General features: G+C 43.9%; 2 protein-coding genes across 3 annotated transcripts in view; one reads left to right on the forward strand and one right to left on the reverse strand.

Moving 5' to 3' along the window:
* Positions 1-17812, reverse strand: part of brox (BRO1 domain and CAAX motif containing) — a 44751-nt gene extending 26939 nt beyond the window's left edge. The window contains exons 1-3 of the mRNA XM_078542775.1: positions 17312-17812; positions 8112-8218; positions 2625-2721 (exon numbers count right to left, since the gene is read on the reverse strand). Of these exons, the coding sequence (XP_078398901.1) occupies positions 2625-2721; positions 8112-8218; positions 17312-17412 (305 nt within the window). The 5' untranslated portion in view covers positions 17413-17812. The remainder of the gene's footprint in view (positions 1-2624; positions 2722-8111; positions 8219-17311) is intronic.
* Positions 17813-18185: 373 nt separating this feature from the next.
* The window catches only part of aida (axin interactor, dorsalization associated), a 96908-nt gene continuing 87262 nt past the window's right edge, over positions 18186-27831 (forward strand). For both annotated transcript variants that reach the window (XM_078542778.1, XM_078542776.1), the window contains exon 1: positions 18186-18449. In XM_078542778.1, the coding sequence (XP_078398904.1) occupies positions 18343-18449 (107 nt within the window). In that variant the 5' untranslated portion in view covers positions 18186-18342. The remainder of the gene's footprint in view (positions 18450-27831) is intronic.

The raw sequence follows: 27831 nt of genomic DNA on the forward strand, positions 1-27831 counted from the left end.
TATCAGCCATGATTGAATGGCGGAGCACTCAATGGGCCAAATGGCCTAATTTCTGCTCCTATGTCTTATGGTCTTATAGCTTTGTATCTCACTTTTTAAGTGTCACCTTGGATCAGGTAATAGTTTCCCAGACTGAATCAGAATGTGGTGGTTCACGCCCCACTAAGGACTTGGAATGCTTCACTACAGTACTGAGGAAATACCACAGTCCTACATTGTCAGGGGTGTCATCTTTCCGATGAGATGTTAAACTGATGCCCACTCTGCATAGTCAGATGGACATAAGTGATCTCATGGCACAATTAAAAGAACAGCAGAGAAGTCTCCCAGCATCCTGGCTAACACTCATCCCTCAACAAACAAATTAACTGGCCATTTATTTATTTGCTTCTTATGGGACCTTGCTGTGCTTAAAGTAGTTGCCAAGTTTACCTGCTACGCTTAGAGTGATTCATTGAGTATACTCTAGTTAGATTTAAGCAATTTGACACCTTGTGCTAGTCTTTCATCAGGGGATAAATAGCAATCTGTAAAATGGCTGTTAACTCTGCTTCACTCTAATTCTTGCTCCCTCAATCCCATTTTCAGTCCTAATGTCATTCCCTCTGGGCTGCTGTCACCCATTCCTCCTGGTTGTATTTTCAAATCTTGTTATTCCCTCCTGCCTGCCTCCCTTATTTCCTCTTAGTGGCTCTCTTTTAGCTGCAGTCATGTTACTCTCTCTCCTAGGTACATTTCTGGTTCCTGCTGCTACTTCCCTTCCCTCCTTCCCAACTATAATCCCAGCTCTTGCTCTTTTTCTCTCTCTTTTTGACTTTAGTGCTAATAAATGCCTGACCAGTTGAAATTTCCAGCAACAAAATTGTTTTTTTTTGAAAAGTGACTGAACACAGGTGTGGGGTTCAGCATACTAGCTTACTGTAAACAGGTAACACATGCTTTACAGATGCGTGTTATTTGCAGAGCAACAGTGCATGTAATTTAGATGTTCAAGTGTGCCCATTATAGGTAAGCAGATATTAGCTCCAAAAACAGCCCAACAGCTGATCCCACAGACCCAGAAAAGTTCCAGGTTTGGTTCCTGGTCTGTCCCGAGCCAATTGATTTCAGGGATGGTACAATGGCCCTTGGGTGAGGGAAGGAAAATCTGACTAGCGTTCCTGATCTTCATTCTTTGGGTGCACAAGATGACAGGATCAGGTTTAACTGATCTGTGGTGTCAGCTGTGGCTCAGCATTATAGTTAGATAGCATGCTCATCTGAGTCCAAAGGTTCAAGTCCCATTCCAGAGACCTGAGCACATAATCCAGGAGGATATTTCAGTACATTACTGAAGGAGTGCTACACTGCCATTTTTCACATATGATGTTAAACTGAGATCCTGTCTGCCCTCTGAAATTTGATTTTATTTTTTCATTGAAGTCTTGTCCTCGAGAAGGTGCTGGTGAGCTGCCTTCTTGAATCCAACTGTCTGGCTTACTAGGTTATTTCAGAGACCAGTTTAGAGTCAACTGTACAGGGCCTTGGTGAGACCACATCTGGAGTACTGTGTACAGTTTTGGTCTCCTTACTAATTTCATTAGAAGCATTTCAGAGAATGTTCAACTGACTCATTCCTGGGAAGAAGGGTTTATCTTATGAAGAAAGGTTGGACTGGTTAGCCCTGTATCTGTTGGAGTTTAGAAGAATTAGAAATATGATTGAAACATGCAAGATCCTGAGGGGACTTGGCAGGCTGGATGCTGAGAGGATGTTTCCCCTTATGGGAGAGACTAGAACCAGGGGACACAGTTTAAAAACATGGGGTCTCCCATTTAAGACAGAGAGGAAGAGAATTTTTTTCTCTCAGAGGGTCATTAATCTGTGGAATTCTCTTCCCCAGAGAGCATTGGAGGCTGGGTCATTGGATATATTTAAGGCTGAGTTTGATTGACTCCCTTGTTAATCAAGAATCTAAAGCTACAGAGGGTAGACAGGAAAGTAGAGGCCACAATCAGATCAGCCATGATCTTATCAAATGGTGGAGCAGGCTCAAGGTGCTAAGTGGCTTACTCCTGCATTTAATTCATATGTTTGTGTGGAACCACATTATTGTGGGTCTGAAGTTACAAGTAGGCCAGACCAGGTAACAATGGCAGATTTCCTTTCCTAAAGGACATTAGCGCACCAGATGGGTTTTTACAACAATGTCAGTTTCACTATTACTGAGACTAATTTTTTTTGTCCAAGATTTAATTAACTGAACGTAAATTTTCCACCTGCCATGGTGGGATTTGAACTCATCTGTCCGGATCATTCGCCGGGTCATGAAAGGTGTTCTATAAATGCAAGTCTTTCTTTTTTTAATAATCTGTAATGAACCATCAGCCATCAAATAACTGACATTTAATGTCAAAAGCTCACATTTGAATAATAATCAGTTGAGTACTGGAAGTTAGATGCATCCATAGAACTGCACCTTGACAAGTAGTTAATACCTTCAGCTGAGGTAAAGACGGATAAAGTTGGCTAATGGGTAAACAGGTAATCACCAAGCCTACACAATTTAATCACAAGCACAAAAGGTAAATCACTGAATTTCATCACATCTAAAGCAACAGTAAACAAATAATTAAGAGACCCACCTTGCAATATTTCCCTGTAAAGTGTCAGTCCATTTGAAGTTCTGGATGAAACGCAGTTTATTTTCTTGTGTGGTACCATCCAGGGATGATATAAAACCTTGGGAAGGTGAATGGTTAGAAAGAGAGAAGGGTGAGCAAACCATGATATCAATATTGCTTTTCCCATTTTATGTTGTTATTGTGTTGTACAAGAATTTGAGTTTCTTTTTTTATTATTCATTCATGGGATGTAAGCTTCGCTGGCTGGGCCAGCGTTTATTGCCCATCCCTAGTTGCCCTTGATTAGGTGGTGGTGAGCTGCCTTCTTGAGCTGCTGCAGTCCATGTGGTGTAGGTACACCCACAGTGCTGTTAGGGAGTTCCAGGATTTTGACCCAGTGACAGTGAAGGAATGACGATATATTTCCAAGTCAGGATGCTGAGTGACTTGGAGGGGAACTTGCAGGTGGTGGTGTTCCCATCTATCGGCTGCCCTTGTCCTTCTAGATGGTAGTGGTTGCCAGTTTGGAAGGTGCTGTCTAAGGAGCCTTGGTGAATTCCTGCAGTGCATCTTGTAGATGGTACACACAGTTGCTACTTTGCATCGGTGGTGGAGGGAGTGAATGTTTGTGGATGTGGTGCCAATCAAGCAGGCTGCTTTGTCCTGGATAGTGTCAAGTTTCTTGAGTGTTGTGGGAGCTGCACTCATCCAGGCAAGTGGGGAGTATTCCATCACACTCCTGACTTGTGCCTTGTAGATGGTGGACAGGCTTTGGAGAGTCAGGAGGTGGGTTACTCCTTGCAGGATTCCTAGCCTCCAACCTGCTCTTGTAGCCACAGTATTTATATGGCTAGTCCGGTTCAGTTTCTGGTCAATGGTAGCCCCAGGATGTTGACAGTGGGGGATTCAGTGATGGTAATGCCATTGAACGTCATTCAGACACTCAAGTTCTTTGCGTGTGTGCGGTTACTAATTGACAGGGTAGGTCGAGGTTTGTTCCTGGTCAGTAGGCTCAGGTGGCAATGGTTTTATTGGGCTTCTGCTGAAGCAACACTGGAAGTGAGGGTAGTGGGGGAGGTGGTGAAGAAGTACGATCTGTTCATTTTGACCATTTGGTTTATGGAGGCTTGAATGCGGTCTTTTGGTATTTGTGTAGCTCCAAGCAAATTCTTCATTTTTTGTTCTGCTTGGCAGATGTTCTGGTGGAGAACCTATAGAACTCTCCTCCGGGCAAAATTTCCCACTTTGCTCAACACATCCCTACAAATCTTTGGTTGACAAACAATGGCTGTCTAAATTCAGAGAACGTGGCCTGTGTTCAACTTATTTTGTTCTTGGGAGGTGGATGACACTGATATAGTGGTATTTATTTTCATTCTTTCATGGGATGTGGATACTGCTGGTAAGGCCATCATTTATTTTCCATCTCTAATTGCCCTTGAGAAGGTAGTGGTGAGCCGCTTTCTTGAACAACTGTGGTGCAGGTGCCGTTAGGAAGGGAGTTCCAGGATTTTGACCCAGTGGCAGGAAAGGAACGGCAATATATTTCCAAGTCAGGATGGCATGTGACTTGGAAGGGAACTTGCGTGTGTTCTCATGCATCTGCTGTCCTTGTCCTTCTAGGTGGTAGAGGTCATGTGTTGGGGAGTTGCTGTTGAAGAAGTTTTGGCAAGATGCTGTTACATCTTGTAGATGGTACTATGTGCTACAACTATGTACTAATGGCAGAAGAACTGAACAGTTTAAGTGGTGGATGGAGTGCCAATTAAGTGGATGCTTTATCCCGGATGGTGTCGAACTTCTTAAGTGTTCTAGGAGCAACATGCATTCAAGCATGTGGAGAGTATTCCAGTTCACTCATGACTTGCGCTTTGTAGATGGTGGAATGTCTTTAGGGAAATCAAGATGCGAGTCATTCCCCATAGAATTCCCAGCCTCTGACTTACTCTTGTAGCTGTTGCATTTATGTGGTTGGTCTAATTAAGACCTGGTCAAGGGTAACTCCCAAGATGTTCATAGTCGGGGATTCAGTGAGGTAATGACATTGAGTGTCAAGGGAAGGTGGTCAGATTCTCTCGTCAGAGGTGTCATTGCCTGGCACTTGTGTGGCACAAATGTTATTTACCATTTATCAGCCCAAGCTTTAATGTTGTCCAGGTTTTGCTGCATGGGCAAGGACCACTTCATAATCTGAGGTGGAATTTTATGACAATTCATCAATTTTCTGTCAGTTTTACTAGTGGCCACAAATGACAGATTTACTAAATTCAGTTTCCCAACTTGGCACAGCAACATCTGGGTTCTGGTCCAGTACCAGAATGAGACTAGCTTACCTACTGAGAGCGTTCAAATTAAAACATTTCCATTACGTGCAATTTCATCCCACATAAATTCCACCAATCTTGTTAGACAAGTACTGATGGGACTAGAACACACTTCAGCACATATTCTGGCCTTTCCCCCATCTCCAGCCTTTCCCCCACACCATTCCATCTGGCCTCCTGCCTACTTGCATTTTCCACCAGCTGTAGGTTTGTTCAGCTCTCAGTCTTGACACATCAAGAAAGTGCTCAGCCTGACACCCACTAGAAACATGGATACGCATCTCTTTAAATAAAAAATGTATTCAACCATCACATTTTTCACCATATAAGGGGATTTATGAGGGATAAAATGGAGATAGGGCCTCCTGATGAAGGAAGAAACAACCAACTTACTCAAATTCAGAACAGAATAAACCTGCTCAAATATCATGCATTTTGGAGCCATCATTTTATTGAAATGATCAGGTCATCTAAATACTTGGGGCAGCAGATCCAGCAAACACCAATAACCAACATTTATATAGTGCCTGAAATAAAAGAAAAGGGGCAGGCTGGAAAGTGGAGCTAAAATAACAATCAGATCAGCCATGATTTTTTTTTATTCATTTACAGGATGTGGGCATCGCTGGCTAGGCCAGCATTTATTGTCCATCCCTTTTTGCCCTTGGGAAGGTGGTGGTGAGCTGCCTTCTTGAACTGCTGCAGTCCCTGTGTTGTAGGTACACCCACAGTGCTGTTAGGGAGTTCCAGGATTTTAAACCAGCGACAGTGAAGGAACGGTGTTATACTTCCAAGTCAGGATGGTGAGTGACTTGGAGGGGAACTTCCAGGTGGTGGTGTTCCCATCTATCTGCTGCCCTTGTCCTTCTAGATGGTAGTGGTAATGGGTTTGGAAGGTGCTGCCTAAGGAGCATTGGTGAGTTTCTGCAGTGCATCTTGTAGATGGTATACAGTGCTGCTACTGTGCATTGGTGGTGAGGGAGTGAATGTTTTTGAAAAGGGTGCCAATCAAGCAGGCTGCTTTGTCCTGGGCCGTGTCGAGCTTCTTGAGTGTTGTTGGAGATGCACTCATCCAGGCAAGTGGAGAGTATTCAAGCACACTCCTGACTTGTGCCTTGTAGATGGTGGACAGGCTTTGGGGAGTCAGGAGATGAATTACTCGCCACAGAATTCCTAGCCTCTGACCTGCTGTTGTAGCCGAAGTATTTATATGCCTGGTCCAGTTCAGTTTCTGGTCAATGGTATCCCCAAAGGTGTTGATAGTGAGGATTCAGCGATGGTAATGTCATTGAATGTCAAGGGGCGACAGTTGTTGAAGATGGTCATTGCCTGGCACTTGAGTAGTGCGAATGTTACTTGCCACTTGTCAGAACAAGCCTGGATATTATCCATGTCTTACTGCATTTGGACATGGGCTACTTCAGTGTCTGAGGAGTCGAGAATTGTGCTGAACATTATGCAATCATCAGCAAATCACTTCTGACCTTCTGATGGAATGGCAAAGATGATCGAAGGGGCCAAATGGCCTACTCCTGCTATTTATTATGGTGTTAAAAAGACTTTGACTTATATCTCGCCTTTCACGACTTCTAGACATCCAAATGCACTGCATAGCCAGTATATTCACTGTTGCAATGTAGGAAATGTGGCAGTCAATTTGTATACAAAAGCTCCCACAAACAGATGGGATAAATATTGTCCAGGACACCAGAGATAATTCCTCAGGTTTATCTGCTTAGAAAGTGTCATGGGATCCTTTACTTCCACCTGAGAGAGCAGACAGGGCCTCAGTTCAATGTTACATCCAATGGACAGCACCCCTAACAGTGCAGCACTCCCTAAGTCCTGCACTGGGGTGTCAGCCTATATTTTCATGCTGAAGTGTGGGACTTGAATCCATAACCTGTAGTACAGGTCCCAAGGTGCTTCACAGAATGTTATCAAGTAAAATTTGACACTGAGCCACATAAGGAGATATTAGGAAAGATGACCAAAAGCACAAAGAGGTACATTTTAAGAACTACCTTAAATGGACAGAGAAAGAGAGATGTTTGAGGAGGGAATTTCAGCAATTAGGCTCCAGGCTGTTGAAGGCACAGCTGCCAATGAAGAAGTGATGAAAAAAAATCAGGGTTACATCGGAGACAAGGATTGGAGGAGGTCAGAGATCTTGGAGGGTCGTAGAGTTGGAGGAGATTCCAGAGGTAGGGAACAGCCAGCCAATACACATTGATAATCACTGGCAGTTGACATGATGCACCTAACACTTTCTATGTGATGTACTGGGAGTTTCTCGTACCCTTTGTGGACTACTAACTAGGCAGTTTAAGCATTGAAATTTTTGTAGTTTCACAGCATACAATAGTTAACCCACACCTTCAGACCCAAGAATAAGAGTTGTTCAATCGAAAAACAAAACTGATTTATATTTCTTCAATCTCCTACATATATGCATAATCTCACTTTTGCGAGATTAAATCTAGGCTAGACAATGGGATGAAAGTCTTTCTCTCTCTGATGGCTGTAGGAATAAGCATGGTACGTTCTTCCATCCAATTCCCAGTGGATGCAGAAATCCCCATGATTTGCTACATGTTAAGAGAATGTTGGCACTAAACTGGCAATTTTACCAAGAGGCATTTAGTTCATTTAGCAATTCCCAAAATTTCCTATTCGTTAGTTGTTCCTCTTTGGCCTGGTCCTTTCTTCACAGCCAATTCAAAGTTTTCCTGAGAATAAGCTACAGAAGTGCACATGGCAACAAAATGCATACAATAGCATGGGGAAAATAACAAGCTTGTAGAAATGGATTTGGGGAGGTAGTGGGTTGGTATGGAAAAACAGGCATTAGAGACAAAAAAAGATCAAGGCCAGTGACTGCAGTTAGAAATAGGAGCAGGAATAAGCCATGCAAGCCCTTAAACCTGTTCCACCACTTAAGATGATAATGGCTGATTTTCAACCTCAATTCCGCTTTCCCACCTAATCCCCATATTTGCTGAAAAAAAAAGTCATGTCGAAGCTTTTTGTCTTGCACTCATCAGGGCACTTTGCAAGAATACCAATATAAGGGGAAATAAAACTATTTATACTGTATGAGTATTCCTCTCCTCCCTGGTATAAAATTTAGCATAAATAATGTTGGCAACAGATTTTTGACAATTCTCTTTAATTACATGTCTACCTTGTAAAAGAGAAAAATAAGCATCCACTGCATTTTTCATCATGTCCATGTTACAATTCACATCTGTAAATAACTCCAGAAGTTTCAGCCTTGTGCTTCTCAAGTCACTGAAAGACAAAAAAATTATATTACTAACAGGCCATTTCTGTGATTACCAACCTTGCATAAACGTGGAATATTACTATACAGCACACTTCTATATGGCTTAGATTTAAAACATTACCATAAATTACCAGCCCTTGAACCCATTGTCCTTGCGAACTACCACCCCACCTTCTGTCCTCCACGTGAAGTGTTAACTCTGTTTCTCTCTCCACAGATGCTGCCAGACCAGTAGGTGTTTTTGTAACTTTTTCTGTTTTTTATTTCAGATTTCCAGCATCCGTAGTATTTCCTTTCATTTCAATTTCGGGAATGATCCCTTTTCATTTCTCCTCCCACACCCCCCCCCGTCACCTCCCACCTTATTTAACTTAAAGTAAGGGATTTTTTCCAACTGGAGGCATGGCAGGGCAGCTAACTCCCACATTATGTACTGCCTGCAATGTGTGGGAAGTCCTAGATGCTCCTTGCGCTCAGACTGACCATGTGTGCAGGTAGTACCACCAGCTGCAGCTACTTGAGCTCCAAATTTCGGAACTTCAGCAGCAGCTGGAGGCACTGAGGTGCATCCGCGAGGCTGAGAGTTTAGCGGATAGAACGTTTTTAGACGTGGTCACCCCACAGCTTACGGAAGTGCAGACAGAGAGGGAATGGGTGACCATCAGTCAGAAGAAAGGTGTCAGGCAGGTAGTCAGGAAATCCCCAGGGTGCATCTCACTTGAGAACCGTTTTTCTGTGTTGGAAAACGGTGAGAGTGACGGTTCCTCTGGGGAGTGCAGCCACGCTCATGGCACTGAGTGGCTCAGCTGCACAGTGGTGGGGAGGAAAAAGAGGGGAAGAGCAATAGGTAGGAGACTCGATAGTAAGATGTTTCTGTGGCCATAGATGTGACTCCAGGATAGTATGTTGCCTTCCTGGTGCCAGGGTCAAGGATGTCACTGAATGGCTGCAGGGCATTCTAAAGGGGGAGGGCAAACAGGCAGAGATCGTGGTATATATTGGTGCCAACGACATAGATAGAAAGAGGGATGAGGTCCTGCAAACAGAATTTAGGGAGCTAGGAAGCAGATTAAAAAACAGAGCCTCAAAGGTAATAATCTCTGGATTACTTCCAATGCCACGCACTAGTGAGTACAGAAATAGGAGGTTAGTCCAGATGAATGCATGGCTGGGGAGATGGTGCAGGAGGGAGGGCTTTAGAATTCTGGGACATTGGGACCATTTCTGGGGGTGGTGGGACCTGTACAAGGCGAATGGGTTGCACCTGAACCGGAATGGGACCAACATCCTTGCGGGGAGGTTTGCTAGTGCCGTTGGGGAGGGTTTAAACTAACTTGGCAGGGGGATGGGATCCTGAGAGGAGGTTCAGCAGGGGGAGATGCAAAGCCAAAATTAGAAGAGAGAGCAAGTGAGTCACGAAGGCATAGAAATTATAGGCCAGTTAAGGCACAAGGGAGTTTGGCAAGGTTGGATGGTATTTACTTTAATGTAAGGGGTCTGACAAATAAGGCAGATGTGTTCAGGGCACAAATTAACACATGGAAGTATGATGTCATTGCTGGCACAGAGACATGGTTGAGGGAGGGGCAGGATTGGCAGCTCAATATTGCAGGATATAGGGTCTTCAGGTGAGACAGGGAAGGAGGTAAAAGAGGAGGGGGTATCAAAATATTGATCAAGGAATCAATTACAGTAGTAAGGAGAGATGACATCTTAGAATGCTCCTCAAATGAAGCCATATGGGTAAAACTGAAAAACAAAAAAGGAGCAATCACATTGCTGGCAGTGTACTATAGTCACCCAAACAGTCAGAGAGAAATAGAAGAACAGATATGTAGGCAAATTTCAGAGAAGTGTAAAAATAATAGGGTAGTAATGGTGGGGGATTTCAACTTCCCCAACATTAACTGGGTTAGTCATAGTGTAATTGGTTTAGAGGGAGCGGAATTCTTAAAATGTTTCCAGGAGAGCTTTAAAAGCCAGTGCGTAGAAGGTCTTATAAGCGAGTTATAGTTATAAGGTCCTGGACTCAATTTTAGAGAATGAAGCCGGGCAAGTGGTAGAGGTATCAGTGGGGAAGCATTTTGCAGATAGTGATCATAATTCCGTTAGATTCAAGATTGTTATGGAAAAGGACAAGGATGGGCCAGAAATCAGAGTTCTAAATTGGGCGGAAGGCCGATTTTAATAAGATCAGATATGATTTGGCCAGAGTGGACTGGGAGCAGCTACTTTCAGGTAAATCTGCGTCAGAGCAGTGGGACTCATTCAAGAAGGAAATAGGGAGAGTACAGGGTCAACAAATTCCAGTAAAGACAAGGGTGGGACCAACAAATCCTGGATGTCGAGGGATATACAGGATTGGATAAAGAGAAAAAGGGAAGCTTATGGCAGATACCAAGGGCTCAAAACAGTGCCTAGAGGTGTATAGAATGTATACGGGGGAAGCTTAAAAAGGAAATTAGGAGAGGAAAAGGGGGTCATGAAAAGACATTGGCAGGTAAAATAAAGGAAAATCCAAAGTTATTTTACAAGTACATTAAGAGAAAGAGGATAACTAGGGAAAGAGTAGGGCTCATTAAGGACCATAATGGTAATTTGTGTGTGGAACCGAAAGACGTAGGTAAGGTTCTAAATGAATACTTTGTGTTGATGTTCACAAGTGAGAGGGATGATGTAGGTATGGAAATCAGGCAGAAGGACTGTGATATAACTAAAGAAATTAGCATAGAAAGGGTGGATGTTCTCAGTGGTCTGGCAGGCTTAAAAGTAGATAAATCTCCAGGCCCAGATGAAATGTATCCCAGGCTGTTGAGTGAGGCAAGGGAGGAGATAGCAGGGGTGCTGGCAATAATTTTCAATACCTCTCTGGCCATAGGAGAGATGCCAGAGGACTGGAAGACAGCCAATGTGGTACCGTTATTCAAGAAGGGAGGAAGGGGGATAAACCAGGGAACTACAGGCCAGTCAGTCTAACTTCAGTGGTGGGGAAACTATTGGAAGCAATTCTGAGGGGCAGAATTAATCTACACTTGGAGATGCAGGGGTTAATCAAGGACAGTCAGCATGGTTTTGTTAAGGGGAGGTCATATCTGACTAATTTGATTGAATTTTTCGAAGAGGTGAACAGGTATGTAGATGAGGGCAATGCATTTGATGTAGTCTCCTTGGACTGCAGCAAGGCATTTGATAAGGCCCCACATGGGAGACTGATAGTGAAGGTAAGAGCCCATGGGATCCAAGGCAATTTGGCAAATTGCATCCAGAATTGGCTGACTGGCAGGAAGCAGAGGGTAATGGTCGAGGGGTGTTTTTGTGACTGGATGCCTGTGTCCAGTGGGGTTCCACAGGGATTGGTGTTGGGTCCTTTGCTGTTTGTGGTGTATATAAACGATTTAGACTTGAATGTAGGAGGGTTGATCAATAAGTTCACGGATGACACGAAAATTGGTGGGGTGGGAAATAGTGAGGAGGATAGCCTTAGATTACAGGAAGATATAGACGGGCTGATCAGTGGCAAATGGAATTTAATCCGGACAAGTGAGAGGTGATGCACTTGGGCAGGACAAACAAGGCACGGGAATACACGATGAATGGTAGGACCCTGAGAAGTACTGAGGATCAGAGGGACCTTGGTGTACATGTCCACCGGTCTCTTAAGGTAGCAGGACAGGTAGATAAGGTGGTTAAGAAGGCATATGGGGTGCTTGCCTTTATTAGCCAAGGCATAGAATATAAGAGCAGGGAGGTTATGCTGGAACTGTATAAAATGTTGGTTAGGCCACAGCTAGAGTATTGCGTGCAGTTCTGGAATCCGCATTATAGTAAGGATGTGATTGCACTAGAGAGAGTGCAGAGGAGATTTACCAGGATGTTGCCTGGGCTGGAGAGTTTTAGTTATGAGGAGAGATTGGATAGACTGGGGTTATTTTCCCTGGAGCAGAGGAGATTGAGGGGGGACATGATTGAGGTGTATAAAATTATGAGGGGCATAGATAGGGTAGACAGGAAGGAACTTTTCCCCTTGGTGGAGGGATCAATAACCAGGGAGCATAGATTTAAGGTAAGGGGCAGGAGGTTTAGAGGGGATGTGAGGAAGATATTTTTCACCCAGAGGGCGGTAGGAATCTGGAATTCACTGCCTGAAAGGATGGTAGAGACAGAAACCCTCATAACATTTAAGAAGTATTTGGATGTGCACTTGCGATGCCGTGGCATACAAGGCTATTGGTCTAGTGCTGGAAAATGGGATTAGAATAGTTAAGTAATTGTTTGACTGGTGCAGACACGATGGGCTGAAGGGCCTTTTTCTGTGCTGTAGACCTCTATGACTACATTCAGTTTGCGGGAGAGAGGAGTGGGTCCGAGACTATACTTTTAAAGTTAAATAAGGGCAATGAGGACGTGAAAGCAGAGCTAGCTAAAGCAAATGGGCAAATTAGGTTAAGGGATAGCTCAACAGAGGTGCAGTCGCAAACATTTAAGGGGACATTTCAGAATACACAGAATAGATACATTCCAACGTGAAAAAAAAAGTCCAAGGGATGAACACACCATCCACGGTTAATTAGAAAGGTTAAAGATAGCATCAAACTTAAAGAAAAAGTATATAATTGTACAAAGATAGGCGGTAGGCCAGAAGATTGGACAGAATATAAGGAACAGCAAAGGGTGACTAAAAGATTAATAAAGAGGCAAAAATTAGAGTATGAGAGAAAGCTTGCCAGAAATATAAAAACAGATAAGAAGAGTTTTTATAAATACTTTAAAAAGAAACAAGTTAACAAGATGAGCATTGGTCCTATAGAAAGTGAGTCTGGAGAATTGATAATGGAAAACAAGGAAATGGCAGATGAATTGAACAGGTATTTTGCATCAGTCATCACTATAACGTATACGAGGACATCCCAGAAGCGGCTATAAATCAGGAAATGGAAGGGAGGGAAGAACTCAGGAAAATTACAATCACGAGGGAAGTGGTACTGAGTAAATTGTTGAAGCTGCGGGTTGATATGTGCCTGGGTCCTGATGGACGTCACCCTAAGGTCTTGAAAGAAGTGGCTAGTGAGATAGTTGATCCATTGGTTTTAATTTTCTGAAACTCTCTAGGTTTGGGGAAGGTCCCATTAGATTGGAAGATAGCAAATGTAACTCCATTATTCAAGAAGGGGGACAGACAAAAAGTGGGAAACTACAGGCCAGTTAGCTTAACATCTGTCATAGGGAAAATGTTAGAAGTTATTATTAAAGAAGCTATAGCAGGGCACTTAGGTAAATTCAATGTAGCGTCAACATGGTTTTTGTGAAAGGGAAATCATGTTTAACCAATTTATTGGAGTTTTTTGAGGAAGTAACATGTGCTGTGGATAAAGGGATAGATTTCCAGAAGGCATTTGATAAAGTGTCACATTACAGGTTATTGCGGAAAATAAAAGCTCATGGTGTACGGGGGTAACATATTGGCATGGAAAGAAGATTGACTGGCTAATAGAAAGCAGAGTAGGCATAAATGGGTCTTTTTCAGGTTAACAAGATGTAACGGGTGGTGTGCCACAGGGATCAGTGCTGGGACCTCAACTGTTTACATAAATGACTTGGATGAAGGGATGGATGGGATGGTTGCCAAATTTGCTGATGACACAAAGATAGGTAGGAAAGTAAGTTGTTAAGAGGACATAAGGAGGCTACAAAAAGATATAGATAGGTTAAGTGAATGGGCAAAGATCTGGCAAATGGAGTATAATGTGGGAAAATGTGAAATTGTCCATTTTGGCAGGAAGAATAAAAGAGAGGCATATTATCTAAATGGTGAGGGATTGCAGAGCTCGGAGATGCAGAGGGACCTGGGTGTCTTAGTGCATGAATCGCAAAAGTCTAGTATGCAGGTAGAATGTTATCATTTATTACGAGGGGAATTGAATAGAAAAGTAGGGAGGTTATGCTTCAGTTGTACAGGGCACTAGTGAGACCACATTTGGAATACTGTGTACAGTATTGGTCCCCTTATTTAAGAAAGGATGTAAATGCATTGGATGCAGTTCAGAGAAGGTTTACCAGGAAAGGTTGGAAAGGCTGGGCTCGTATCCATTGGAGTTTAGAAGAGTAAGAGGTGACTTGACTGAAACATAAGATCCTGAGGGGTCTTGACAGGGTGGGTGTGGAGAGGATGTTTCCTCTTGTGGGAGAATCTAGAACCAGGCGTCACTGTGTTAAAAAGGGTCGTCCATTTAAAACAGAAATGAGGCAAAATTTTTCTCTCAGAGGGTTGTGAGTCTTTGGAACTCTCTTCCCGAAAAGGTGGTGGAAGCAGAGTCTTTGAATATTTTTAAGGCAGAGATGGATATATTCTTGGTAAGCAAGGGGGTGATAGGTTATCGGGGGTAGGCAGGATGCAGATTTGAGGCTGCTATCAGATCAGTCATGATCTTATTAAATGGCGGAGCAGGCTTGAGGGGCTGAATGGCCTACTCCTGCTCCTTGTTCGTATGTTCATTCAACTGAGGCCCCACCTGCTTTCTGAATTGGATGTAAAAGATCTGATCGTATGATTTTGAAGAAAAGCGGGATACTTGTGGGATCCTGGTCAATAATTATCCTCAAAGCAACATCACTGAAAAAATAATCTGGTCATTTTCACATTGTTGTTTGCAAATTGGTGCTGCATTTTCTACACTACAACAGTGACTACACTTCAAACTACTTTATTGGCTGTAAAACACTTTGGGACATTATGAGGTTGTGAAAAACATTATATAAATGCAAGCCTTTCTTTTCTTTTATATGTAAAGAAGTGCAACTGATGCAAGGTGAAACCAGAGGTGGATTTAAGAAGCTTGAGAACCATGCAGCCTCCAAAGGCTCTCCACCCTACGAGGGCCCTTAATTAAACAATGACTTTGTAAGTTCCGCATGCAATTGCCTGTAGGCAGAGACAACACCATGGACAGTGGTGGAGCAGTTCTCAGCAGTAGTACTTTAAGAAATGTGATGGAATACTCACTTCTCAGTTAGATGGATGAAAATGCAGCAAGTCCTGGGCAACATTCAGGCTGGGGCTGACAAGTGGCAAGTAACATTCATGCCACAAAAGTGTCAGCCAATGACCATCTCCAACAAGAGAGAATCTAACCATCGCTCCCTTGACATTCAATGGCATTACTATCACTGAATCCCCCACTATCAACACCCTGGGGGTTACCATTGACCAGAAACTGAACTGGACTAGCCATATAAATACTGTGGGTACAAGAGCAGGTCAGAGCCTAGAAATCCTGCAGCGAAATCACTCACCTCCTGACTCCCCAAAGCCTGTCCGTCATCTACAAGGCGCAATTCAAGAGCGTGATGGAATACTCTCCACTTGCCTGGATGAGTGCAGCTCCCACAACACTCAAGAAGCTTGACACCATCCAGGACAAAGCAGCCCACTTGATTGGCACCCCATCCACCACTGTCACACAGTGAAGCAGTGTGTACCATCTACAAGATGTACTGCGATATCTTACCATGTCTCCTTCAACAGCAGCTTCCAAACCTGTGACCTCTATCACCTAGAAAGGCAAGTGCAGCAGATGCATGGGAATATCACCACCTGCAAGTTCCCCTCCAAGCCACTCACCATCCTGACTTGGAACTATATCACCGTTCCTTCACTGTTGCTGGGTCAAAATCCTGGAACTCCCTTCCTAATAGCAACGTGGGTGCACCTACGCCACAGGGACTGCAGCGGTTCAAGAAGGCAGCTCACCACCACCTTCTCAAGCGCAATTAGAAATGGACAATCAATGCTGGCCTTGCCAGCACCGCCCACATCCCGTAAATGAATTTTTAAAAAACTGTTACACCACTTAAGGTGGGCACCATCAAGGTCATTTACTGTAATTGCAGAATGTACTGTTTACAGGATGCACTGCATCAACTCGCCAAAGTTATCCTGACAGCTCATTCCCAGCCCTGTGTCCTCTATTTCAGAGGCCAAGTGCAGCAAGTATTAGGAAGTCCTTCACTTCCAAGTCACACAGGATCCTGACTTGCACATATATCACAATTCCTCTATCATTACTGGGTGAGAACCCATAAATCCCTACTTAACATCATCACCACAAGGCTGAAGCAGCTCAAGGAAGAAACTAACAACCACCATCTCAGGAATAATGACAGACAATAAATGTGACCTTGCTAGCACTGCCCATGTGCAAAAATACTCCCCATTCAGATGATCAAAATTTCCTGTGTTACTTCTGTGTTACTATTGGAAAGTGTAACTGCCCCTTCCCCCAATACCATTTCACCATCTTTCTGCCGCTAAGCTTACAAAACAACATGATGCATCAATTTAGCTAGAATACCATCCCAAGATAGCTTTTCCATTTGATTGACAGGCATCACTGGCAAGGCTGACATTTATTGCGAATCTCCAGTCCTCCTCAAAAGGTGGTGGTGAACCTTCTTGACATTAGTGAAGAACAGAGGGTGTTTAAGAGTCAAGGGACTGGAGTCCATAGAAGCCAGAATGGGTAAGGGCACATTTATTTTCCTGAAGACCATTAGTGAACCAGTTAAGTTTTAACAACTGACTGCTGATCGTTTTTGTCGAGCTTCCAGACAAAAAAAAAGAAGCAATGGTGACATGAGGAAAAACTTGCCCCACACAGCGAGGATCTGGAATACACAAGAGTGTTGGTGGAGGCAGGGGCCAATTGAGGCTTTCAAAAGGGAAGTGGATTATCTGAAAAGAGAAAAAAAGAATCTGCAGGGCCAAGGGGAAAAGGCAGGGAAGTGAGAGACGAGGTGCTGGAACAGACACGACTGGCCGAATGGCCTCCTTCCTGCGCTAGAATTGTCTCCCCCTCACTGTGGGCTTGTGGTGTCAAATCCCTCAGTAAACAAGGAATTGGTGAAGGGAGCTGTGACTTTTTTTTTTATTGAGTGTTTTATAAGTGAATTGCACCCAGCTGGTCCTGTCTGATGGGGAGGGGGATGAGACAGGTCGACAAGGGGCAGGGCAGACTTTGCTTTGGGGGCGGGGGGGTGGGGGAGGTCAGTGGAAAAGCCTTGTAGATTTAAAGGGCCTGGCTTGATTTTTTTTTAAACCTTACTTGCAGATCTTCGCCGCGGCGTTGTTAGTGGCAACTCCGTAGAGATTGAAAGAAACCGGGGCCGTCGCTTTTAACGGGTTTCGATGAAACCAGTGCGTCATTGTGCTTTGCCGACTCGTTGAATAAAGAAGCCGCCTTTAATAAACCGGCGGGGTGGCCGCACCAGCTGATCCGCGTCCACCACTTCACTGCCCCGCCTCCCTGCGGCGCTCCGGTACATCCGGAAATCACAAACAGCTCGCGGCACGCTGCGCGCTGACGTCAGCCGCACCACGCCGCTCTTCTTCCCCCCCCCGGACGTCACATCCTATTGGTCGGCAGCCGAATGTCCTGCGCACGCCAGTTTACTTTGAGTTATTTTGGGTTTTTTTTTAAATCCACCTCCCCGGCGCCGCTGCCCGATGATTTCTCCGGAGTCCTTCGACGTTGCTTCTGTTTTCCAAAAAGAAAAGCGTTAATCACCGTCGTGTTTCATTGCCTGACTTTGTCTCCTACGCCCCTCTTTCATGTTGGGAAGACGTCATTTCGGCATTCAGCATTCTCATTGGTCGAAGCGCCCGGCGCGGGCGCGCGACCTCGCGGGCTCGCCTCTTGTTTACGGTTACCTCACCTCAACCGTCGCGTCACTCGTCTGCTCAACCTAGCTTTAAATGTGGAGTAGATTCTAGGGGCTGGAAAACAAAAATGAGTGATTACCCGTTGAGCCAATCAGACCAGGGCCAAACCAGCCGCGCGGGGCAGAAAACCCAATCAGAATCGAAGAAAGCGAGGAGGGCGTCGGAAAGTGGCGGGGCTGTCCGCTATCAGGTTAGGTTGAGGGTCCTTTTCCCCCCTCCCTCCTTCTTTGGCTCGGACTCCACTGAGAGCTCAGATGGGCTTGGTCAGTAGCTGGATTTGGTACTGGTTGGAGGCTGTGACTTGAGTCAGAATGTAACGCGAGGAATAGTTTGTAAACCGAGAGTCCAAATGTTGACTTCATATCATTTGGAGCGATAATATATATTTTTTTTAAAAAAAACACTTTTTAAAAAATGACTGATATTAATAAAACAATACAAAAATGGCACGCAAGTTTCAAAAAGGGTACAGACTTCGATTCCTGGGGACAGTTAGTGGAAGCTATCGACGAGTACCAAATGTGAGTGACTATTAATCCCGTTACATTAACCTTTTCAGCTATTATTGACCGAACTTTTTAAAAATATATTTTTATTTATTTCAATGTAGGACTACAGAGGAACTTTTAAAGAAAAATACTGAAAATACCACCAGTCTTTGGAATTTAAAATGCCAGAGCCTTGCTCAGTTCATTCTGCATCCACACCCTCTTTTGTTATGGGTGGAGACAGTAGGATATGTTGATGCTTACTCTGTTTTGAACGAGAATAATTGGATATTTTTGTTTCCATTGGAGTTGGCATTTTTTTTTAAAAAATGCTTTTAAATTAAAGGCTTTAGCTGACTATGTTTGATCATTACAGCTAGACAAAATTAGGAAATAATTACATAGTTTCTTATAAAAATATATATTTCTATAAAAAATGTTCTATAAGTTAGGTGTATTTTTTATTTGCCCTGCATCAAATCATTGGCGAATACACATACCCCTGCATTAGATGAATGGTATCAGGATGGTTCTTTTCTTAACTTCCCTGTGGTAAAGTTTCTGGGCTCTATTCTGACTTTTTTTCCCCTTGTTGTGCAGTTTATTGAACTTGTTTGGTAAATGTGGAAATAAACTGCTACTCTACCCATTTGCAGCACAGCGTATTAGATAGACCTTTAAAGTGTGGTGCTACATACATGATTGTGTGCATGTCATCTCTGGAGATCTCAAGCAACAAAGCTGTCAGAATTTAAAAAAATAGATGCAGGGAGCATAGCAGGGTTTTAAATGAATACTTTGCACCTTTCTTTACCAGGGAACAAGACGCTGCGCAGGTCATGGTGAAAAAGGTAGTAATTCAGACATGAGAATGGTTTAAAATTGATGAGAAACTTTTGGATAGGCTGATAAGGCACCAGGACCAGATGAGATGCATCCAAGGACACTGAGGGAAGTTACGGTGGACATTACAGAGGCACTGGCCATAATTCTCCTTGGACTTTGGGGTGATGCCAGTGGACTGGAAAATTGTAAATGTTGCAAATGTTACACCCTTGTTCGTTCACGTTAACCTCAGTGGTTATGAAACTTCTAGAAATGAAAATTTTTATAAGGTGCCGCACAAAAGATTAATACACAAGATAAGATCACATGGAGTTAGGTGTAACATATTAGCTTGGATAGAGGATTGGCTAACCAACAGAAAACAGAGTCGGGAAAAATGGGTCTTTTTCTGGATGGCAAACTGTAACTAGTGGGGTGCCACAGGGTTCAGTCCTTGGGCCCCAACTATTTACAATCTATATTAATGACTTGGATTCAGGGATTGAAGGTACTACAACTAAATTTGCAGATGACACCAAAATAGGTGGGAAAGTAAGTTGCAATGAAGAAATAAGAAATTTACAAATGGATATGGACAGGTTATGTGAATGGGCTAAAATTTGGCAGATGGAGTTTAACGCGACTAAGTGTGAGGTTATCCATTTTGATCTGAAGAATAAAAAGGTGACTTATTATTTAAATAGAGAGAAACTTCAGAATGCTTCAATGCAGAGGAATCTGGGTGTCCTTGTGCATGAATCGTTGAAAGCTAGTATGCAGGTACTAAGGAAGGCAAATGGAATTTTAGCAATTATTGCTAAAGGAAGAGAGTATAAAAATAGGGAAGTGTTGTTGCAATTCTACAAGGCATTGGTGAGACTGCACCTGGAGTACTGTGCACAGTTTTGGTCCCTTTACTTGAGGAAGGATGTAGTTGCACTGGAGGCGGTTCAGAGGAGGTTCACTAGATTGATTCCAGAGATGTGGGGCTTGTGTTATGGGGAGAGATTGAGCAGTTTAGGCGTATACTCGCTAGAGTTTAGAAGGATGAGAGGAGATCTAATTGAGGTATATAAGATGCTAAAGGGGATAGACAAAGTAGACGTGGAGCGGATGTTTCCCCTTGTGGGGCATTCTAGAACGAAAGGCCATAGTTTTAGGCTAAGGGGTGGTAGATTTAAATCAGAGATGAGGAGGAATTACTTTTCTCAAAGGGTTGTGAATCTGTGGAATTCACTACCTCAGAGTGCAGTGGATGCCGGGACGCTGAATAAATTTAAGGAGGAGATAGACAGATTTTTAATTAGTAACGGGATGAAAGGTTATGGGGAGAGGGCAGGAAATTGGAGTTGAGGCCAAAATGAGATCAGCCATGATCATAATGAATGGCGGGGCAGGCTTGAGGGGCTGAATTGCCTACTCCTGCTCCTAGTTCTTATGTTCTTAAAATTTGGGACAAAATTAATTGTCATATGGATAAATGTGTGTTAATTAAGGAAATCCAGCATGGATTTGTTACGGGCAAATCATGTTTAACTAACTTGCAGGAGTTTTTGATGAGGTAAGAGAGGGTTTTCATCAAAGTAATGCTGTTGATGTGGCATACATGAACTTGCAAAAGTGCCACACAAAAGACTCAGCAAATTTTTTTTATTCATTCATGGGATGCGGGCATTGCTGGCTATGCCAGCATTTATTGCCCATCCTTAATTGCCCTTGAGAAGGTGGTGGTGAGCTGCCTTCTTGAACCGCTGCAGTCCATGTGTGTAGGTACACCCACAGTGCTGTTAGGGAGTTTCAGGATTTTTACCTGTTATAACTCATGGAATAAAGGGGACAGTAGTGACAAGAAACAGCATAGTGGTTAATGGATGTTTTTTGGACTGGAGGAAGGTTTGTAGTGGAGTTCTGCAGGGGTCAGTGTTGGGACCATCTCTCTTCCTGATATATATTAATGACTTGGACCTTGGTATAAAGGGCACAAATTCAAAATTTGTGGATGATACAAAACTTGGAAGCATCGTGAACTGTGAGAAGGATAGTGTAAGAACTTGAAAAGGACATAGACAAGTTGGTGGGATGGGCGGACAAAAGGCAAGTGAAATTTAACATAGAGAAGTATGAAGTGATTCATTTTGGTTGGAAGAATGTGGAGAGGCAATATAAAAATAAAGGGTGCAACTCTAAAGGGGATACAGGAGCATAAGGATCTGGGTGCATGTGTGTAAGTCGTTGACGATGGCAGGGCAGGTTGAGAGAACAGTTAATAAAGCATGCAGCATTCTTGGCTTTATTAATAGGGGCATAGAGCAGAAAAGCAAGGAGGGTATGTTACACTTGTATAAAACACAGATTTGGCCTTAACTGGAGTGGCCAGTTCTGGACATCACACTTTAGGAAAGATGTGAAGGCATTAGGGAAAATGCAGAAAAGATTTGCGAGAATAGTTCCAAGGCTGAGGAACTTCAGTTATATAGATAGATTGAGAAGTTGGGACTGTTTTCCTTGGAGAAGAGAAGGTTGAGAGGAGATTTGTTAGAGGTACGCAAAATCATGAGGGATGATGTGTTCCCACTCGTGACAGGATTGAGAACAAGAGGGCACAGATTTAATTGGCAAAAGAAGTAATGACAACATGAGGTAAAATGTTTTCATGCAGTGCGTGATTGGGATCTGGAATGCACTGCCTGAGTGTTGTGGAGGCATGTCCATTCAAGGCATTTAATAGGGAATTGGGTTATTATCTGAAAAGGAAGAATGAGCAGGACTATGTGGATAAGGCTGGGGAATGGCACGAGGTAAATTGTTCCTTTGGAGAGCCAGCACAGACATGACAGGCCGATTGGGGAGGTATGGCATAGTAGGGAGGTGGTGGCATAGTGGTATTGTCACTGGACTGGTAATCCAGAGACCCAGGGTAATGCCCTGGGGACCTGGGTTCTAATCCAATTGAATTCAGTAAAAAATCTGGATTTAAAAGTTTGATGATGACTATGAAACCATTGCCGATTGTCGTTAAAAACCCATCTCGTTCACTAATGTCCTTTAGGGAAGGAAATCTGCTGTCCTTACCTGGTCTGGCCTACAGCAATATGGTTGACTCTCAAATGCCCTCTGAACAAGGGCAATTAGGGATGGGCAATAAATGCTGGCCTGGCTAGCGATTCAAATAAAAAAAAAAGACCCCCTTCTATGTTGTTACCATTCTATGATTGTGATGATTTATGGGTTTCCCTTCCCTGTGAAATAAAACTTAATCATTAAAAAGTTGCATTTTATTCCATCCTAGGATTTTTAGTGATGTTTGTATTGGGTTCCATTTCAGCAGTGAGAAAGGGAATGGTCTTTAAAAAATGATATTGCCATGCTTTTGTCCAGATTGGGTTCAAGGCGTTCATGTCAAAAGTGTAGCAGTTATTCCTTGTTGTGGCTAGTGCCTTTCTTCATAGCATGTACGTCTGTATTGGCTGGTCTGTAAGGTGTTTTCCTCAAAACAGGAAATGGGTGTGTAACTTCTTTTGCAGGAAATGGTCTTAGTGGACTATTCCTGGAAATATCCTCTTGAGAGATCCTCTACTGCATCTTTTCCCTCGACTGGTTCATATTAGATGTGTTCAGAGAAGGGTGAGATTCTTAATAGGACTTGTGATTAAAAATTGTGGAAATGGTGGGGGGGAAGGAGGGGTGTGGTTAATGGGACATGTTATCCATTTGTTTTTGTTGTTGCTCATTTTCTCTCTGACTCCTGAAAGTGTTGACACATTGTTTGGGTTCCTTATCCTTGAATGTGAGTGTTGCAATTCTATCATGACCATGTGACCATTATTCACATAGGTCTTGACTGTGAGAGTCAGTAGGATTTGCATTGTCAAGAGGGGAGGTGAGAGTGACTGCCCTTGACATCAAGACATATTGCTTTTTCTCATTCTTCGTAACAAAATGTATCACTTAACACTTCACGGTGTAAAATTTATTCAGCCTTGTGTTTACCAGCCTGTTTATGTCCTCTTGAAGTCTATCATTATCCTCCTCACAGTGCCCGAGCTTTCTGTCATCTGCAAATTTTGAAATTGTGCCCTGTAGAGCCCAAGTCATTAATCTAGATCAAGAAAAGCAGTGGTCTTAGTACAGACCCTTAAGGAATCACAGTATATAAATTCCCCTGGTCTGAAAAACAACTGTTCACAACTACAAGTCTGCTTCCTGTCAATCAGCCAACTTCATTTCAATGCTGCCACTGTGCCTTTCATTCCATGGGATTCAAGTTTGCTGGCAAGCCTGTTATGTGGCACTTTATCAAATGCCTTTTGGAAGCTCATGTGCACTGCATCAACCAAATTACCCTCATCGATCCTCTGTTACCTCATCAAAAAACTCCAAGTTAATTGAACACAATTTACCTTTACAAATCCATACTGGGGGCAGGAGTGGCAGGGAAAGTTGTAGAGATTTGAACATGAGCATGAGGATTTTGAGGCATTGGCGGAGTGAGAGCCAATGTAGGTTAGTGAACACAGAGCTGATAGGTGAATGGGACTTTGTGTGGAACAGGGTATCGGACGTGAAATTTTGGGTGTGCTGAACTTTGTGCTGCAGGCACACCAAGACTAAAGGATGGCCACTTAGGAAGGGCACTGGAGAATTAATGTTCTTGTGGAACTAAAAGAATTGCAAATGGCTACCTCCAAAGGAGGGAGGGAAGATGTGGAAAAAGGTGAAGAAACTAGTCTATGATATTGTTGAAACTATACATATATAAAATGTTTGGGGAAATAGGATTACTGTTGTAAATACTCATCCTTTTATATCATTTTTCAGTTTATTCATGGATATGGATGTGACTGACAAGGCCAGCATTTATTCCCATCCCTAACTACCCTTGAGAAGGTGATGGTGAGCTGCTGCCTTGAACCACTGCAGTCCCTGTGCTATAGGTACACCCACAGTGCTATTAGTAAAGGATTTCCAGGGTTTTAACCCAGCGACAGTGAAGGAACGGCGATATAGTTCCAAGTCAGAATGGTGAATGGCTTGGAGGGGAACTTGCAGGTGGTGGAATTCCCATGCATCTGCTGCACTTGTCCTTCTAGGTGATGGAGGTCTGGGTTTGGAAGCTGCTGTTGAAGGAGCCATGGTGAGTTACTGCAGTACATCTTGTAAATGGTACACGCTGCTGCCATTGTGCGTCAGTGATGGAAGGAGTGAATGTTGAAGGTGGTGGAAGGGTGGAAGGTGAAGGAGTGCTGATCAAATGGGCTGCTTTTGTCCTGGTTGGTGTCAAGTTTCTTGAGTGTTGTTGGATCTGCGCTCATCCAGGAAAATGGAGACTATTCCTTCACACTCCTGACTTGTGCCTTGTAGATGGTGGTGACAGGCTTTGGGAGTAAAGAGGTGAGTTACCTGCTGCAGAATTCCTAGCTCCTGACCTGCTCTTGTAGCCACAGTATTTAGATGGCTGGTCCAGTGCAGTTTCTGGTTAATAGTAACCCCCAGGATGTTAATAATGGGGGATTCAATGATGGTAATGCCATTGAACGTCAAGGGGAGATGGTTGGATTCTCTTTTGTTGGAGATGGTCATTGCCCAGCACTTGTGTGGCGAGAATGTTACTTGCCACTTGTCAGCCCAAGCCTGAATACGGTCCAGGTCTTGCTGCATTTGGACATGGGCTGTTTCAGTATCTGAGTCGTCTTGAATGGTGCTGAACATTGCACAATCATCAGCGAACATCCCCACTTCTAACCTTATGATGAAGGGGAGGTCATTGATGAAGCAGCTGAAGATGGTTGGGCCGAGGACACTATCCTGAGGAACTCCTGCAGCAATGTCCTGGGGTTAAGATGATTGACCTCCAACAACCACAACTATCTTCTTTTGTGTTAGGTATGACTCCATCCAGGGGAGAAATTTTCCCTTTTCCCATTGACTTCAGTTTTGCTAGGACTCCTTGATGCCACACTTGGTTAAATGCTGCCTTGATGTGAAAGGCAGTTGCTCTCACCTCACCTCTGGAGTTCAGTTCTTTTGTCCATTTTGGACAAAGGCTGTAATGAGGTCAGGAGCTGAGTGGCCCTGGCGGAACCCAAGCTGAGCATCAATGAGCAGGTTATTGCTCTGTAAGTGCTGCTTGATAGCACTGTCAGCGACACCTTCCATCACTTGGCTGATGATCAAGAGTAGACTGGTGTGGCGGTAATTGGCCAGATTGGATTTGTCCTTTTTTTTTGTGGACAGGTCATAGCTGGAAAATTTTGCACCTTGCTGGCTAGATGCCAGCGTTGGAGCTGTACTGGAACATTGGTTCAAAGGAGAGTGCAGGAGGACATGCCAGGAGCAGCACCAGGCATACGTGGTGAAGGTATAACACAGGTCTGCTTGTGTGCCAAACAGCATAAGCAGCAAGTGATAGACAGAGCTAAGCGATCCCACAACCAACGGATTGGATCTAAGCTCTTGCAGTCCTGCCACACCCAGTCGTGAATGGTGGTGGGCAATTGAACAACTCACTGGAGGAGGAGGCTTCACAAATATCCCCATCCTCGATGATGGAGGAGCCCAGTGCATCGGTGCAAAAAGTAAGGCTGAAGCATTTGCTACAATCTTCAGTCAGAAGTGCCGAGTGGATGATTCATCTTGGCCTCCTCCGGAGGTCCCCAGCATAACAGATGCCAGTCTTTAGCCAATTCAATTCACTCCATGATATCAAGAAACAGCTGAAGGCACTGGATAGTGCAAAGGCTATGAGGCCTGACAATATTCCGGCAATAGTACTGAAAACTTGTGCTTCAGAACTTGCCCGCGCCCCTACCTAAGCTGTTCCAGTACAGCTACAACACTGGCATCTACCCTGCTAGGTGGAAAATTGCCCAGGTATGTTCCGTACACAAAAAGCAGGACAAATCCAACCCGGCCACTTACCGTTCCATCAGCCTACTCTCAATCATCAGTAAAGTAATGGAAGGAGTCATCAACAGTGCTATCAAGCAGCACTTGCTTAGTAATAACCTGCTCACTGATGCCCAGTTTGGATTCCGCCAGGGCCACTCAGCTCTTGACCTCATTACAGCCTTGGTTCAAACATGGACAAAAGAGCTGAACTCCCAAGGTGAGGTGAGAGTGACTGCCCTTGACATCAAGGCAGCATTTGACAGAGTGTGGCATCAAGGAGCCTGAGCAAAACTGGAGTCAATGGGAATTGGGGAAAACTCTGCTGGTTGGAGTAATACCGAGCACAAAGGAAGATGGTTGTGGTCGTTGAGGTTTATCATCTAAACTCCGGGACATCACTGCTGGAGTTCCTCAGGGTAGTGTCCTCGGCCCAATCATCTTCAGCTGCTTCAACAAAGACCTTCCTTCCATCATAAGGTCAGAAGTGGGGATGATCGCTGATGATTGCACAATGTTCAGCACCATTTGCGACTCCTCAGATACTGAAGCAGTCCATGTCCAAATGCAGCAAGACCTAGACAAGATTCAGGCTTGGGCTGACAAGTAGCAAGTAACATTTGTGCCACACAAGTGCCAGGCAATGACCATCTCCAACAATCTAACCATCGGCCCTTGACGTTCAATGGCATTACCATCACTGAATTCCCCCACTATCAACATCCTGGAGGTTACCATTGACCAGAAACAGAATTAGCCATATAAATACTGTGGCTACAAGAGCAGGTCAGAGGCTAAGAATCCTGCGATGGGTAACTCACCTCCTGAATCCTCAAAGCTTGCCCACCATCTACAAGGCACAAGTCAGGAGTGTGATGGATTAGTCCCCACTTGCCTGGATGAGTGCAACTCCCACAACACTCAAGAAGCTCAATACTGTCCAAGACAAAGCAGCCCGCTTGATTGGCAACACATCCACAAACATTGACTCCCTCCACCACCGACACACAGTAACAGCAGTGTGTACCATCTACAAGATGCACTGCAAGAATTCACCAAGGCTCCTGAGACAACACCTCCCAAACCCACGACCACTACCATATGAAAGGACATGGGCAGCAGATAGATGGGAACACCACAACCTGGAAGTCCCTCCAAGTCACTCACCGTCCTGACTTGGATATACATCACTGTTCCTTCACTGTCGCTGGGTCAAAACCCTGGAACACTGTTCCTAACAGCACTATGGGTGTACCTACACCACATGGACTGCAGCGGTTCAAGAAGGCAGCTCACCACCACCTTCTTAAGGGCAATTAGGGATGGGCAATAAATGCTGGCACAGCCGGTGAAGCCCACATCCCATGAATGAATTAAAAAAAAGACCTATCCCTTAACCTCATTTGCCAGTTCACTTTAGTTAACTCTGTTTTCATGCTCCCATGATTGCCCTTATTTTAGTTCAAAATACTAGTCTTGGACGCACTGGTTTCTCCCTCAAAATAATATGATTGAATTTTACATTTATGAATGCTGCTATCTAGGGGTGCCTTCACTAGGAGGTTATCAATTAATTCGATCTCGTTGCTTAATACCAGGTCTAGTATAGCCTGCTCTCTGGCTGGCTCCAGAATGTGCTGTTCTAGAAACTATATGAAGTCCTCATATATGCAACCTTTGCCCATCTGATTTTTCCAGTCTATAT

Source organism: Cetorhinus maximus, chromosome 5 (assembly GCF_964194155.1).
Source record: "Cetorhinus maximus chromosome 5, sCetMax3.hap1.1, whole genome shotgun sequence".
NCBI classification, from domain to species: Eukaryota; Metazoa; Chordata; class Chondrichthyes; order Lamniformes; family Cetorhinidae; genus Cetorhinus; species Cetorhinus maximus.